The sequence below is a fragment of the Oncorhynchus tshawytscha genome, linkage group LG30 (genome assembly GCF_018296145.1).
Source record: "Oncorhynchus tshawytscha isolate Ot180627B linkage group LG30, Otsh_v2.0, whole genome shotgun sequence".
NCBI classification, from domain to species: Eukaryota; Metazoa; Chordata; class Actinopteri; order Salmoniformes; family Salmonidae; genus Oncorhynchus; species Oncorhynchus tshawytscha.
The window spans coordinates 24,309,500-24,327,429 of NC_056458.1; the positions used below are offsets into that span (position 1 = coordinate 24,309,500).

General features: G+C 42.8%; 1 protein-coding gene across 1 annotated transcript; it reads left to right on the forward strand.

Annotated features, from left to right (window-relative positions):
• Positions 1-936: 936 nt before the first annotated feature.
• LOC112228544 (proline-rich protein 7-like) lies at positions 937-11,303 on the forward strand. The gene is made up of 3 exons (XM_024393952.2): positions 937-1,564; positions 3,179-4,292; positions 9,119-11,303. Exons 2-3 carry the CDS (start codon positions 3,980-3,982, stop codon positions 9,586-9,588), a joined length of 783 nt encoding a protein of 260 aa, XP_024249720.2. The 5' UTR covers positions 937-1,564; positions 3,179-3,979; the 3' UTR covers positions 9,589-11,303.
• Positions 11,304-17,930: the final 6,627 nt, after the last annotated feature.

Genomic DNA, 17,930 nt, shown 5'->3' on the forward strand with positions numbered 1-17,930 from the left:
TCTTTCATGCAGGACTTGCAGCACAATCTGTGTGACTTCTATTTTACAGGCTGACCATACCGCTCACATTGCAAAATAAATGTAGAAATCTATGTTATTCAATTATTGCACCCACACTGCTCGTGTGCACCAACGAGCATGTGCGTTGCCAAGGGCTAAAATAGAAATCAGTTCTATTTCTGACGCAGATCGCGTTGCAAGTCCTGCCTCTCCCATCTCCTCATTGGTTTATAGAAGCAGGTACCCACATGCCATCTCCTCATTGGTTATACCCACGTGGGTGACTGAAAGACAGTGGCGGTAATGCATCTCATTTATAAAAGTTGCCAATCGCAATATAAAGTCAAGAGAAGAAAAAGCCTGGAAGGAAGAGAGATGACTAGAAACAATTTGGTCGACCGTTTTATGTGTGGATTAATTGGCGGAGTAGAGGACCTTGTGCATTTCAGGTAAAATAACAACTCAATGTTTATATCCCAGGACAAATTAGCTAGCAAGTGCAAGCTAACTAGCTAAATTGCCATAAATGTTTAATGCTTTTCGACCTGTCCCCAAATTAATAAAATTGGTTCAGAGTTTGTTTTGATATTTTAACCTGCCTGTGGTGACTGCGTTTGGTGTGGGGGGACAAAATCAATTTATGCACGATGGCGCAGGATGCGCATGCGCGCAGCCGGTTTGGGATCTGTGTTAGCCCTTGGCAACGCAAACGCTAGTTGGCGCCGCGAGCAGTGTGGGTGCAATTAATTCAATAATATTGATTTCAAAATGTATTTTGCAAAGCTGGCGGTATAGTCAGCCTGTTACAGGATCAGTTGAACCTGGATGTAAATCGATTACATTTTATATATTTTGAAGTATTATGATGCATGCTATTCGAATATATATAACATCATGTGTACCATTTGCAAGTCTGGATAATGACACAGCAAGAAAATGTGAGAAAGCAAAAAAGAGAGATAATCGTGCCCTGCTATCAAAGGAATTCTAACCTTTTCAAGAGCAGGCTACAGTATTTGCGCTCCTCTCAGTTAACGTCCTTGGAAAACCCCTATCTGTATTGATTGTGTGGCCGTATAAACTACACCGCTCGAATGTCACGATGATTACGATGGAGCGAAATGAGGAGATTGATTGAATATATGATAGCTAGAAAGGGAGGTGACAGGTTGCCAAGGTGAATGTAGACTACGTTATTCTAGCCCTCATTACCAAATAGCGCTCGTAATTGCCGCTCGTCGTTCATGAAAGGCGATACCAAGGAACCAGAGGATGTTCGCGTGGAACGGAGGCGTAGCATCACTCACTGAATGGCTGCATGCTGTGGGGATGGAGGGAGAGGAAGTAATTTGCGCTCAAGGCAACAGATCAAAAACTTTATGATATCTGTATTTACTTTATTGATAAATACATCCGAAACACCTTAGTTCACCTGTTTCTCTTGCTGTCATAAACTGTGAGCTCCATTTCACGCCATTTCAAATGGAACGGAGCGAGTACTGTCTCTGAGTTCAGTTCATCAGGATAACCTATCAGGACGCAAGGAGACGCACTGGCAACAAAGGTAAACAACGAGTTGCATTCACATTTTCATGATCAGATGTTATGGAAATGGAAGCTGTATCTCACAACCTGACATTCATCAGGTGCGCATGCGAAATAAGTATTGTTTCAGGGGCGTCATGCACCCATTATTTTAGAGGGGGCTTGAAGTAGGCTACATGAAGATGGTGTGTGTGGGGGGCACATAAGACGAAGAATTTAGCATTTTTCAAACACATGAAACACATTTTTCCTCCCATCTAGAGCCACAATCATTCTATGTAAAAGCTATGTCTATTTTTCAACAGGTTATCTTAGCTAAAATGGTAGGACAAGCTACTCTATCTGGATTGATAGCCTGAAATGGCTTGATAACAATTATGGGGTTGGGAGATTGGGAACCTACACTATATTTACAACCCTTCAAATGAGTGGATTTGGCTATTTCAGTCACACCCATTGCTAACAGGTTTGGGAAGGTTGTATGCAAAATAAGCATAGGACAACCCCATATGGTTCTCAGAATGTTATGTGCTAGCTGAAGTGCAATTCGTGATTTTTGAGGTCGGTTCAGTTTCTGTTCAATATATATATTTTTTTATATCACGGATTCCGTTTATTAAAAAATAAATTAAGTGCACTATGCATTATGTTGTTTGAATGCTGTAAAAACACAGAATAAAACAAATGTCCCGTGATGGTAGTGACTGCCCATTACTGCTTATCACTTAACCATCATTTATTCACATTATTTTACTTTTATAAAATATTTAAGTCGTTGTGTATATTACATTTGTTTTATTTGATGACTTTATAATTTCATTCCAAGTCATCATCTCATCTCTATAGAGCTGCTGTCAATGCTGTCTGACAAAATCACAATTTTAATAGTTCTTTAAAGTAAATAAGGCATACTTTTATGACTGCTGAATACCAACTATCAATCACTTAGATCATGTATTTCCATGTGAGGCATCTCACGAAGCAACAGCTCCTTTCTATATCACCTCATGATCAAGCATTCTTCTCTATTCAGTAGAAGGCATAAAAGAAACACAGACCGGACAAGTACATGCGCAATGGATTATGGTCGTTGTAGTTAATTACCACGTTTTATGCACTAAACTATCTAGAATTGGCCTGTTGGAAACTAAAACACCCTCTACTACATTGCACAGTTCAGGCTGGATCTGCTTTATCTCTAGAAAAACTGTGCGATCTGCGCATCGAGCTCACAGAAAAAAACGAAACGAAATGGAATTCAAATAATTGAACCGACATTGGTTAATTAGTTGTTTAAAAAAACAAAAATAACCAACATTTTGGTTAATCGCTCCGCACTAGCTATCTGTGAAGGATTAGCAGGATTGGGTCCCATTTAGCACCCATATAAAGGGCCCTGTTTTCCCAAAGAGATCTATGTACTGTTCTGATCCATCCTCTCTGATGTGTGAAACTGATACTCACCCTTTGAGGTCACCATCATAATGATGTTTGAACAGCTGAGATAATTTACTAGACAGGCCGGTGTCCATGTTTCTGATATTGCAGCGTCGTGTTTTGAAAATATTGCCTATTTCATAATTGATAATGATGGTCCCCTCTACCCTCTCTCCTCTCCCTGTTTGTTGAGCAGCGTAACGTCAGTAGTACTCCATAAAGGTGCTAAAATCCATCGCCTGGGGTTCAGCGCACCAGAGGGGGGACTCGGAACGCCTCGGAACCTCGCGGAGCCCAGCGTGAGTGTGTGGAACCCCTGGGTCTGGCCCTGTGTCCTGGAGGAGGCAGCTGTGGGACAGACTGACACGTCACGTGGCGCTGCTCTGCCTGACCCCCTATCCAGGCCTCACCCCTCAGAGGGCCCCCTAAGTGGTGATTTTTCAGGATACCTGGACGGTGGATGTGATTTAGACTATGAGTTTTGCAGTGAGACTGGAGTGAGAATGTAGAAGATCACCTTGTTTTACCTCTGAAGAACAACAGAACATCTGATTTGAAGTGACCTGCAGGCTGGAAAACAACTGATAATACCTGGCCTTTGGACTAGAGAAGAGCCTCTGAGACAGTGCTGTTGTTGTTGTGTGTGTGTGTGTGTGTGTGTGTGTGTGTGTGTGTGTGTGTGTGTGTGTGTGTGTGTGTGTGTGTGTGTGTGTGTGTGTGTGTGTGTGTGTGTGTGTGTAAGCACACTAGACACCCAGTCCTCTTAACAGAATCAGGGCTGTTCTGTCACACTGATATAAGAGGATTACAACTCAACAGAAGACTACACATTCAACCAAACTCCTCTGGAGACTGGAGCCCTATCTTTCTCTTGAATGTTTTCCCTTGTCTCCTCAGTGGCAGCCAGTGCTATTTGATTTAACGTATCTTCCCAAGTCTAGTTGGCTCCTCATTTCACGCACCTCGGTAGTTCCAAGTCAACTAGTTCCTCATCACCATGGTGATGTCCCAGGGCACGTACACCTTCCTGGCCTGTTTCGCTGGGTTCTGGTTGGTGTGGGCTCTCATCGTCATGCTGTGCTGCTTCTGTAGCTTTGTCCAGCGTCGTCTGAAGAGGAGGAGGGAGGAGAGGCTGAGGGAGCAGTGTCTAAGGGCCCTGGAGATGGAGTCACTGGAGTGCCTGGGCACTGCGAGGTTGGCTGGGTACCCTCCATCCAGAGAGCCCCTCCAGTTCTGCCCCCCGCTGACCCTCTCCCCAACGCTGCACATTCCCAGATCCCTCCCCCAGGGCAGCTGGGCCTCCCCACAAGGTAAGGTACTCATTCTGTAACACTACTTTTTTACTAGAATGTTCTATCACACGCACGCACGCAAACTCGCACACACACACACACACACACACACACTGGCCCGCTGCACAGGAACAGGAACAGGTGTGGAGGGTAGGATTGACTGAAGCTCAATTAGGGGGGTTGCGATTAGAGGTCGACCGATTAATCGGAATGGCCGATTAATTAGGTCTGAATTCAAGTTTTCATAACAATCGGAAATTGGTATTTTTGGGCGCCGATTTGCCGATTATTTGTATTTTTTTTATTTGTATTTTTTATACCTTTATTTAACTAGGCAAGTCAGTTAAGAACACATTCTTATTTTCAATGATGGCCTAGGAACGGTGGGTTAACTGCCTTGTTCAGGGGCAGAACGACAGATTTCCACCTTGTCAGCTCGGGGGATCCAATCTTGCAACCACAAGGAGACTGCCTGTTACGCGCATGACTGCCCGCATGACTGCCTGAGACTGCCTGTTACGCGCGTAAAGTCTCCACAAGGAGACTGCCTGTTACGCGCATGCAGTAAGCCAAGGTAAGTTGCTAGCTAGCATTAAACTTATCTTATAAAAAACAATCAATCATAATCACTAGTTAACTACACATGGTTGATGATATTACTAGATATTATCTAGCGTGTCCTGCGTTGCATATAATCTGACTGAGCATACAAGCATACAAGTATCTAAGTATCTGACTGAGCGGGGGTAGGCAGAAGCAGGCGTGTAAACATTAATTCAAACAGCACTTTCGTGCGTTTTGCCAGTAGCTCTTCATTGTGTGTCAAGCATTGCACTGTTTATGACTTCAAGCCTATCAACTCCCGAGATGAGGCTGGTGTAACAGAAGTGAAATGGTTAGCTAGTTAGCGCGCGCTAATAGCGTTTCAAACGTCACTCGCTCTGAGCCTTGAGGTGGTTGTTTCCCTTGCTCTGCATGGGTAACGCTGCTTCGATGGTGGCTGTTGTCGTTGTGTTGCTGGTTCGAGCCCAGAGAGGGACGATAGCTATACTGTTACACTGACAATACTAAAGTGCCTATAAGAACATCCAATAGTCAAAGGTTAATGAAATACAAATGGTATAGAGGGAAATAGTCCTATAATTCCTATAATAACTACAACCTAAAACTTCTTACCTGAGAATATTGAAGACTCATGTTAAAAGTAACCACCAGCTTTCATATGTTCTGAGCAAGGAACTTAAACGTTAGCTTTCTTACATGGCACATATTGCACTTTTACTTTCTTCTCCAACACTTTGTTTTTGCATTATTTAAACCAAATTGAACATGTTTCATTATTTACTTGAGGCTAAATTGATTTTATTGATGTATTATATTAAGTTAAAATAAGTGTTCATTCAGTATTGTTGTAATTGTCCTTATTACAAATAAAAAAAAATAAAAAAATTGGCCAATTAATCGGTAGCGGCTTTTTTGGTCCTCCAATAATCGGTATCGGTATCGTTGTTGAAAAATCATAATCGGTCGACCTCTAGTTGAGATGGGAGCAGAAGACACATTTTTGTTGTTCACTGTAACTAATGGACAAAGTATATTGTATTGCATTGTATTGTAGAGAAGTCAGCCAGAGTTGATGTGGGCCATCATTCAAACAAAGAGATACCTCCCTGGCCACCAGTGCATATCCAAACTATGATAGCATATAATGACAATAAATTCCAAAAACTATGTTGGTACTCTTTTGTCCATTATTTCATAGTTAATATAATTATATTCTTAGCTCAAAATATTACCATTCAATAGTAGTAGTCATTCATAAAGGGCAACATGCAGGGTTCAATATGGAACCATTTTAGTTCAGTCAAGAAGAACCTCTAGGGTTCTGATCAAAGATAAAAGGATTCAATATAGAACTTTTAGGGGTTCCATATATGAAGCAAGCAATAGAAGCCTTTTTGGTTCTATAAGGAACCTTTTTCTCTAAGAGTGTATGCAACTCTTGACAGCTTTCACATATTGTCCCTTTCCAGTTCAATATGAACACAACATAAATATACAAAGAGCATAACCCAGAAGACACCTGCAGTTTTCTGTACATTACAAGCTACAGCAGTGACAGCAGGGACTCTAAAGGCATTTTGCTGTAGGCTTTCATCATAGCTTTCTGCGTTCCTTTGTGGGTGACATGGTGACAGTTAGCGCTGTAGAGTAGGCAGTGCGTGGGCAGAGCGGTGACAGAGTTAGCAGCACAGCAGCCAGCGCAATGACAGACTGCTAGCAGCTCGACATTTAGTAGGCGCCAACAGCATAGCAGTCAGTCAGTGGAGTGAAAGGTAAGCTAGCCATTGAAAAAGACAGAGAGCGAGCAAGCACAAAAGCCAGATAGAGGAACTCAGTACCAGGGCAGCAGGACAGGGTGGTTAAGGCGAACACCTTAAAGTAGGAGGAATCTGCTCATTGGGAAGACAGCCGCTTATAAAGGGAAAGGAAATTTGGATTTTTATTTATAAAGGCAAGTAAGTTGTTATTTACAATGACGGCCTACCCCGGTCAAACCCAGACGACGCTGGGCCAATTGTGTGCCGCCCTATGGGACTCCCAATCACAGCTGGTTGTGATACAGCCTGGAATCAAACCAGGGTCTCTAGTGATGTCTCTAGTGATGCCTCTAGCACTGAGATGCAGTGCCTTAGACCACTCCGCCACTCGGGATCCCCTCCCCCAAATGACATAGCGCCAAGAAATAAAATGGCCACAAAATGATTGATATTCAAGGCACAGCTTGTGTTCAGAAATGTAATTGAACAAGCTTCATTTACATTTTTAATTGCAATTTTCTCATGCTGAGATCCATCGGCCTGCAGCATTGGAGAGGGCATGTTCCAATAATACCTCCCACCCTGCAGCTGCTGCTGTGCTTACGTCATGTCCTTGGCGACAGTGGTGGGCCCCGGGGCCCCAGGGCCACTGAGGCTGAGATTAGCAATCATATCCCTAGGGGAGGTGGCTCCGCTCTGGGCTGTCCCTGAGCGGTGTCCCCCCTTTCACCACCCTCCACAGCCCTGCCACCCCTCTGCTCTTGTTGGCCCTCTCTTTGTCCAGAGGCATTGCTGACACGGGAAACAAACATGACCACCAGTTTCATGAAACATTCCTCTCATCTCCCAGTGGAAATAGCTCCAGTGCTCTGGGCCTCTGTTGTTACTGTATCGAAGCTTGCTTAGTGTTTATTTATACATATAGAGGCTGGGACTATTATTACAAAGGAGGCCAGAGTAGGGCGTTATGAACATGTGGTGGAAAAGGGATCATAACAACATTGGTGTAATTGGTTGTGGAGATGTAGACATACGCAGACAGCAGATCTAAACATTACTGCCACCATGATGACACTTCCAACACATGCTGTGGAGGATTTCCATATCAGACGTTCTATATCCTCAACATCAATTGGTTGTTGTGTTTTTAGTGAGCAGCAACATTTCTTCCAGTGGAAAAACACTCTGAAGTGCAAAGTGGTATCGCTCACTGCCTGGAATAAATAGTAGGATAGGCAGACTGTGGGTGTGCTTTGAAAGAAATGGAGGCTGGGAAATGGAGTTTATGATTAACCATGTTATCCATGTTATGACCATGTCTAAGCGCACACAAGTACCTCTCCCTTTACCAGGCTGGGTTTCCACACATTACTAGAGAAATGATAACACTAGAGGAAGTACCAGGTGTGGTCAGAGGCTCTGAGACAATCATGTCTCAGAGCTCTAAATCAAATCAAAACACATTTTATTTGTCTCATACACGTGTTTGGCAGATGGTATTGCGGGTGTAGCGAAATGCTTGTCTACGGACAATTCCTTCAACCTCACGGCTTGGTTTTTGCTCTAACATGCACTGTCAATTGTGGGACCTTATATAGACAGATGTGTGCCTTTCCATATCATGTCCAATCAATTGAATTTACCACAGGTGGACTCCAATCAAGTTGTAGAGACAGCTCAAGGATGATCAATGGAAACAGGATGCACCTGAGCAAAATTTAGAGTCTGAAAGCAAAGGGTCTGAATACTTATGTAAATAAGGAATTTCTGTTTTTTATTTGTAATACATTTGCCAACATTTCTAAAAACCTGTTCTCACTTTGTCATTATGCGGTATTGTGTGTAGATTGATGAGGAACATGTTTTATTTCATCAATTTTAGAATAAGGCCGTAACATAACAAAATGTGGGAAAAAATCTACCCGCTCTCTTCTAATCTCCTCTACTCCCACCTTTTCTGTTCCTCTGGGTTTTCTCTCTGTGAGCTGTAAAGGGATTGAAGACAGATGATTGTGCTTTAATACATCAGTAAATTAGCCTCCCACTTGTGGCTTGAGTGTTCCTGTCAGACAAATATCCCATTAATCTCTCTTCACACTGTGTGTGTGTGTGTGTGTGTGTGTGTGTGTGTGTGTGTGTGTGTGTGTGTGTGTGTGTGTGTGTGCGCATGCACGCTTGTGTGTGAAGCCATTTAGCACAATAAAAAAACTGTCAGAATTGAGTCATCAAAGAAGCCTTTACTGTAGGCCACTGTAGTAATCAATGGAATGCTCACCGCTCAACCTATGTTGATTCACAGTTTAAAGGCAAAGCTGTAAGTGTAGGACTTGGCAGTGGTATCAGTAACTCCAGATGTAAAGTCAGTCATTTGAGCTGACTGAGGCGTCGAAGGAGTTACATTAACATTATGTAATAGCCGGTCAGTTTACCAATGATGATCTCCCACACAACCCTGTCCACAGGAACCCTTACTGTGTCGATGGGAAAGGGGGAACTAATATACAAGTGTCTGTTTCTCCCCAGAGACGGACGTGTTTGGGAAGCCCCCCTGCTACGAGGAGGCTGTTCTGATGGAGGACCCCCCTCCCCCCTACTGTGAAGTGCTGGCTGACAGCCGGGGGGGCACCTACACCAAGCTCACCCCCCAGGGCTCCAGGCTGCAGCAGCAGGAGCCTGAGACCTCCAAGACTCCCCCTGTCACAGTGTTCTCTGAGCGGGGCTACTCCTCCTTGATCCGCCTGCCCACCGCCCGACGCTGGGACTCCCTGGGTCACCTGCTCTCCACAATGGACCTCAACCACAACACCCTCCCCACGGAGCCCCTCTCTCTGCAGGCCCAGGCCACCGTCACCATGCCCCGCGAGGGCCGGACTCACACACACCCAGAGCTAGGGCTGAGAAGTATCCATGGGCTCCAGGGGCTCAGGGGGCTAGAGCAGAGTTGTGGCTTGCCCACAGCCTTCCCTCTGCTGGGTCGCAGCACAGCCGTGTAGGCCTGACTAACCCTCCTGGAGGTGGGGGTCAGACTGGAGCTAAGGACACTTGGTTGAGGTGGAGAGGCGTTGGGTTGGGTTTGAGGAGTTGCATCTGGGTTGTAGAGTTGGACTGATGAAGGGGATAGAGGAGGAGAAATGTCCTTCAGACTCCCAGCAGCCAGAGGTGTTGACAGAGTGAGATGGGACACCCTTTCTAAAGATGGTCTCTCTTCCCAGCCTTCCTCTCATCCTCCCTCCATTATCTGTCTCTCTCTCTCCCTCCATTTCTTTCTATTCTCTATATCTCTGTAGTTGTGTTGATCTCTCTATTCTCTGCAGCGTCGCAGCCTGATGCAGAGCAGCTATTATATGAGTCTGCTGTTGCCATAGCTCCCTGGAACTGTCTGTTGCCCATGACACCTTGGGCCCCTAGCGACCTCTCCTCCTCGCCAAATTTCTAAAGACATTTTCATAGCCTTTCTTTGTATGACTGCAGGTTGAAAGAGGGGGAACTCTTTAATGACCTGCAGTAGCTCTGTGTTGCTGTTTCTCTTGATGTATAGTATGTACAGTGAAGGACCAAGAAAGACATGTTGGGGCATTCAGCCCAAGTAACTATCGCCCTGCTCGGAGCATTGCAATGTGCAATGGAAACTCTGTTTTGTATTGAAAAAGCTCTTCTTCAGCATTACTGTCATATCTTCAAGATGTTCTGAAGTGGACTATGAATATCAATTTGATAACCCCCAGCTGGGGATTGTTGCTCCTCAGTGTACAGCAACTGCGTGTGTATGTGTGTGCCTGCGTGTGTCTGTCTGTGTGTGTGTGTATGTGGTTGCTATCTGTCCACGAGAGAAGTGTTTTATCAATATTGTGATTGTAAATCTATTTCTTTCTTTCTCTCCCTCCGTCATTATCCCTCTGTCTTACTCTCAAGCTACTCATCAGGCTAGATGTCACTGGGAGACGCTCTCCTTCGCATTGCCATGGGGGTGCTACAGTACATATAGCAGACACCATCACAGAAAATGTCATCTGTCATGGTAGAAACACAAAGCTATCACCATGCACCAAGCAATTGCAGAGATGGGATTTCTGTTCCTTTTCCTGATTAAAAAAAAAAGTTTATTCAGCTATGAAATGCTTTTGCAGGGGGAATGGAATCTATCCAATCCTGACCTCCCTTACTACCCTGTTAAGCCTATTAGGAACAGTGTTACCACCAAGGTCCACCTCTTTGTTATTAGCTGTTATGTAACCCAATTCAATCACATTACATAATCCACTGAAATTAATGGAGTATTTGATGGCCTGGGCTTACTTGGCAGTACCCTTGAGATGCTCGGACAAATTAGGAAGCTTGTCAGTGCAAAGCTGAAGTGCTGCCCTCAAGGAGCTTATATAAATGTAGAGATAGGGAACATACAGTACCCAACGCCAGGAGAGAGAGAGATGAGAGGGAGAGGGAGAGAATGAGAGAACTACTTGAGGCCATGAGATAATGTTATCATTGAGAGGTAAAAAGTATTTCAGTTTGAATCTATACAGACAATGTCACAGTTTGTCCTGGGTTCTATTGATATATTACGGTAGTTTGTTGTTCTGTGTAACATAGCATTGAGACCATTACGTTTATTTTGGATGCTGTAACGGCTCTCGTCGAAAGGAGTGGACCAAAGCACAGCGTGCAAAGTGTTCATGATTATTTTATTTCAAAAAACACACAAACAAAATAACAAACGTGAAAACGAAAGCGCACAGTTCTGTCAGGCAGAAACACTAAACAGAAAACAAGATCCCACAAAACCCAAAAGGAAAATGACAATTTATATGTGATCCCCAATCAGAGACAACGATAGACAGCTGCCTCTGATTGGGAACACACACACACACACACACACACACACACACACACACACACACACACACACACACACACACACGGCCAAAAACAAAGAAATAGAAAACATAGACTTTCCCACCCGAGTCACACCCTGACCTAACCAAACATAGAAAATAATAAGGAACTCTAAGGTCAGGGCGTGACAGATGCTGATATTTACAGCAGGTATTTCCAAACTGGGGCAATGCTGTCGGGGGTACGCCAAATAGAAATGTGTTTCACATTTTATTTAAATACATTATATAAATATAATTTTCTTCACATTTTCAAACAGTCCATTTATATTTTCCAGCTTAGCTATATATTTGGGTGAGGTTTTTTTAATCGCCTGAGTAGCCTCGTTACACTGTCAATTTTTTTTTTAACCATCGTTAAATGAAATAACAACACAATGTCAAATACAGGTAGCCTAGTCAAATAATTAACATCCAATCACATTAACCGTTACTCTATCGTGGGTATTCCACTAACGGTCCGTATGTAGCCAAACGTAGCTGCTGCTCATTCCGTTTGCTCGAAAATTGATAAATGGTTAAAAAAAAGTAAGGCCCGCGTCCATAGAGACACATACCAGCTCTACTGGTAGTACTGCTACTACCAGCAGTACTACACCTGCACCTGTCGATGACAAGTTGTTCTGCTTCCACGAGCACATCCAATGCTAGTATCAGTCATTCTACATTTGTTGTTAGCCCAGCTAGCATGACAGTTGTGAATCTGATGCAGCCGAAGAGATACTGCCCACTTACCTAGGAAAGCACTGAAAAACAGACAGGGACGTTGGACCATCAAAGAGGCACAAATAAGATGAGAACTACATTGATTTGAGGTTCACTTATATTGGGAGTAGCCACAGTGTGTTATATGTGCAAAAGTACTATCTCACAACTCGATTAAACCTTCACTCTTGTGCAGACATTTAGAAACAAAACATGGCCATTTTAAAAATAAGCCACAGGAGTTTTTTTGAGTGAGAATTAAGATGACTTTTAAGTATTAAGACATGTATAAAAGCAACAGACACCATTCATAAGAAGGGTCTAGAAGCATCTTAAATGGTGAGCTACCGAGTGGCTAGGACAGGCAAGCCCCATACTATTGTGGAGGACATAATTCATGCTGCCCCAGATATGGCTGGGACAATGCTGGGGGAAAAGGCCCAAAAAACTATAGAGACAAGGTCTTCATCAAACAACACTGTTTCACGACGCATCAGTGACATGGCAGGAGATATCTGTAAAGATGGCGCAAAAGCTAAGACAGGGAGACATAGTGGAGTGGTAATGCGCGTGCAAGCAGTGTCTCCCGACGCCACTCGGGTAGGCGCCCCCGAGAGGCTCTTGCTGCCAAAGGAATGCCTGACAGCTTGAAATACGTTTTGGACACTACAGTGAAAATGGTTAACTTTGTTAAAGCAAGACCCCTGAACTCTCGTGTATTTTCTGCACTATGCAATGATATGGGCAGTGACCATGTAACGCTTTTACAACATACAGAAGTGTGCTGGTTATCAAGGGGCAAAGTATTGAAAACATTTTTTTAATTGAGAGACGAGCTTAAAGTTCTCTTTACTGACCATAATTTTCACTTGTCTGACCACTTGCATGATGTCGAGTTTCTCACACGACTGGCCTATCTGGTTGATGTCGCCTGAATGATCTGAATCTAGGATTACAGGGACTTTCTGCAACTATAATCAATGTGTGGGACAAAATTGAGGCTTTGATTAAGAAGTTGGAGCTCTTCTCTGTCTGCATTAACAAGGACAACACACAGGTCCATCATTGTATGATTTTTTTGTGTGCAAATGAACTCAAGCTTACAGACAATGTCAAATGTGATATAGCGAATCACCTGAGTGAGTTAGGTGCACAATTACAGAGGTACTTTCCCGAAATGGATGACAAACAACTGGATTCGTTATCCCTTTCATGCCCTGCCTCCAGTCCACTTACCGATATCTGAACAAGAGAGCCTCATCGAAAATGCAACAAGCGGTTCAGTGAAAATGGAATTGAATCAGAAGCCACTGCCAGATTTCTGGATTGGGCTGCACTCAGAGTATCCTGCCTTGGCAAATCACACTGTTAAGACACAGATGCCCTTTGCAACCACGTACATGTGAGACTGGATTTTCGGCCCTCACTAGCATGAAAACTAAATACAGGCACAGACTGTGTGTGGAAAAAGACTGAGACGCTTTCCAATACAATCCAACATTGCAGAGTTATGTGCATCCTTTCAAGCAAACCCTTCTCATTAACCTGTGGTGAGTTATTCACAAGTTTTGATTAACAAATAAGGTTTTATATGTAAGATGGCTAAGTAAAGAGCAAAATGATTGATTATTATTATATTATTATTTGTGCCCTGGTCCTATAAGAGCTCTTTGTCACTTCCCACAAGCCGTGTTGTGACAAACTCACACTCATTCTTATGTTTAATAAATGTATCGTATAGTGTGTGTGTGTGGCAGGCTTACAATGATGGCAAAAAACAACATTTGAGAGTGCGCTGACCCTGGTGCTAGAGGGGGTACGCAGCTGGATGTTGAATGTTTGAAGGGGTACAGGACTATAAAAAGTTTGGGAACCACTGATCTACAGTATATAGAAAATTGCATTGAGACAATCATTTGAAGAACTTACATGCTTTTCCTTTTCAGAACAATCAAAACAAACAAGTGAAGCTGATTATCATGGCTCCTGAATGTACTAATTCATGCTTGAAGTGTAACTGAAAATGAACACTATTTAATTTGATGTGTTTCTATCCATGCTTGAAGTAATGTTGAATATTATTTTGACAAAGGTTTTGTCTGTTTAATCACACAACTTGTCACATACAGTACTCCAAATGAACTGACAATTGCCTCCCTGAGCTGTCATGCATTGATCCCAGTTTATTTCATTGTACCACGTTTGTTTTGTTTGTGCTGTTTTTATGTTCTGTCTTTCCTCTCCTCCGCAACAGGAGAAGGAAAAGACAGAGGTGACTGCCACTGTCCTCCATCCTCCAGTGGCATACGTGTTGCTAGGTAACCACCAGGCCAGAGCTCTAGCTAGCTAGTCTGTTTAGAGTGCAAGGGAACATCAGCTGTGTGGCCAGTCAGAGCATACTCATTCAGAGCACATTGGGGATGGTGCACATGGCTAGGATACATGGCTTCTAGTGTAGGACTGGGACTGTCAGTAGTGTCTGACGACTGACATCCACAGGGTTTCCCTTTCCAGGGCTCGCTAAACACAGTTGGAACTGGAACTTTCTGTCTAGCTGTCAATGTGACAGCCATTTTGAGGAAATTGATAAAATGCCCTGATGGAGTGGACCGTTCCTCCAGTATTGGATTGACATCATTGTGGGAGATCCATCATTTGAGAATATATCCAAATACCATCCAAGGGAGCATATCTGTCCAGATAGGCTACAGATTGATTTGACCTAAAGCAAGAAATGGCACTGCTATACTATGGACTCTCAGTGACTGACATCCCACACATACTGTGAATATACAAACTGTTTTGCTGTGAATGAATGTACATACAACATGTAGCATGCAAAGTATTCTCTATACGTCTGACTGCAGGAGCTGTTCTCTGTTAGTCACTCCTACATCTGCTGCTACTACTGTACTGTATGGATGTGTAAATAATTGCACTCTATTCCCTATATAGTGCACTGCTTTTGATCAGGGCCCATCAGGGCCCAGATTAAATAAATACAAATCTCACCCATCTACACACAATACCCCATGATAATGACAAAGTGAAAACATGTTTTTCGAAATGTATTGAAAATAAGATACAGAAATATCAAATCTACATAAGTATTCAACACATTGTAGAAGCAAATTTGGCATTGATTGCAGCTGTGAGTCTTTCTGGGTAAGTCTCTAAGAGCTTTGCATACCTGGATTGTACAATATTTGCATTATTCTTTAAAAAATTAATGTCAATCATTGCTAGACAGCCATTTTCAAGTCTTTCCATAGATTTTCAAGCCGATTTAAGTCAAAGGTGTAACTAAGCCACTCGGGAACATTCAATGTCGTCTTGGTAAGAAACTCCGGTATATATTTGGCCTTGTGTTTTAGGTTATTGTCTTGCTAAAAGGTGAATTTATCTCCCACTGTCTGTTGGAAAGCAGACTGACTGAGCAAGGTTTTCCTCTAGGATTTTGCCACTGGCCTCATGGTGAAATACCTGAGTGGTTTCCTTCCTCCCCGGCAACTGAGTTAGGAAGGATGCCTGTATCATTGTAGTGACTGAGATATTAATTACTTCACCATGCTCAAAGGGATATTCAATGTCTGCCTTTTTTAAATCCATCTACCAATAGGTGCCCTTTTTTGCGTGGCATTGGAAAAACCTCCCTGGTCTTTGTGGCTGAATCTGTGTTTGAAAGTCACTGCTCGACTGAGAGACCTTACAGATAATTGAAGGTATGAGGTTGTATCGATGTGCACTGAGAGTCGGGAAGCAAGTTCAGGGAGTGAGTGTTTTAATCAAATAAATGGAACATAATACAAAACAAGAAGCACTAACAGCACACAGACATGAAACAGAAACAGAAACAATGATGCCTGGGGAAAGAACCAAAGGGAGTGACATATATAGGGCAGGTAATCAGGGAAGTGATGGAGTCCAGGTGGGTCTGATGATGCACAGGTGCGTGTAACGATGATGACAGGTGTGCACCATAAAGAGCAGCCTGGTGACCTAGAGGCAGGAGAGGGAGCACACGTGACAGAGGTACAGAGATGTAGGTAGTTATTCAAAAATCATGTTAAACACTATTATTGCACACAGAGTGAGTCAATGCAACTTATGTGACTTGTTAAGCAAATTAATTGAATATTTATTGACAAATGTTTTATTAATTGTGCCATAAACAAAGCAGGGAAAAAGGGCTACCTAAGGTTCCCAATCAGAGACAACAATAGACAGCTGTCCCTGATTGAGAACCATACCTGGCCAAAACATAGAAACACCAAATCATAGAAAACTAAACATAGAATGCCCACCCCAAATCACACCCTGACCAAACCAAATAGAGACATTAAAAGGCTCTCTACGGTCAGGGCGTGACAGTGTAGGCCAGTGACAGCATCTCAATTGAATCCATTTCAATTCAGGCTGTAACACAACAAAATGTGGATACAGTCAAGGGGTGTGAATACTTTTTGAAGGCATAGGGTGCCTTTGGGATGCAGCCTATGTGTTCCATGTATACCTGTGAGGAGAAAGGGTCTTTACAGAACATTTCACATTTTAGCGGATACTCTTATCCAAAGCCATTTTCAGTAGTGAGTGTATTCATCGTACTGGTCCCCAGTGGGAATCAATCCCACAACCCTGGCATTGCAAGCACCATTTTCTGCCAACTGAGCCACACAGGACCATACCTGGACTATTACTAAGTCAACAGTGCCAACATCTCTTGAATAAAATGCAGTTGAATAAAATATAGATTAAAACAAACATGACAAGTGGCAGTGACAGACGTTTAATGTGGTTGGATGTTGTGTGGTCATTTCTGCTTTGAATGACTGAGATATTTGTTTGCGGAGAAAGGTTTGAAATGCATCAGTGAGCGTCCTGGAGCAATCCAGTACTTCAAGATGATAAATGATATGATCCATATAAAGACAAGTGCACTTCTATCCTACAATACAATGAATGATATGAGATTCTCTGACCAAGATGGTCGTCGTTTTAGTCATGTTGCCGGGATGTCAATGTTCATTTTAGCGTTCTATTTAATTCCATGATGCTAGCATTTCATGATACTATTGAAGTATTCAAGGATGCATTAGATTGGGGTGATACAGCCACAAGAAAAACTGTCAAATCAAAAACACTCTGAAGTCATCATTTGGAGGTTTTTAAGTCTTTTATTAACATACATCAGCACTTAGCATGTCACAAAAGATCTTGTGCTTATTTAAAAAACAGAGCGTGTGAGAAGCGGATGGAAAAGAGGGAAGATAAATAAAATATATTTGAAATGAAAAGAGAGAGATAAGACAAGGAACAGCTAAGCCTTGCTTTGGGGCAAAGAGGGGTAGTAGTAGAGTAGTAGTATAGTAGTAGTAGTCTCCTAGTAGTGTGATCGGGAGAGAATAATAATTACTACCCAGGAGGTTATCAGGGTGAAGAAGTATATTTTGAAATCATGTAGAAAGGGTGTCAGTTACTGCTAAAGATGCGGGTTGGTCGGCTCTTACTAAGCATTATTTGATTCTCATATACAGAAAAAGGCTGGTAGGGATATGGAATCACATTTCATATTTAGCTTCAAAGAAACTTTATTTAAACATCTCATTCAATCCCACAACAAGCCTAAATTCAAAGTGCCATAATCATAAGGGCCACAATGACAAAGTGTTAGACGTTCATTAGTTGTAGTTGTGTATTTCTAAAAAACAAACGCTATTTACAGGACAAAATACTAGATT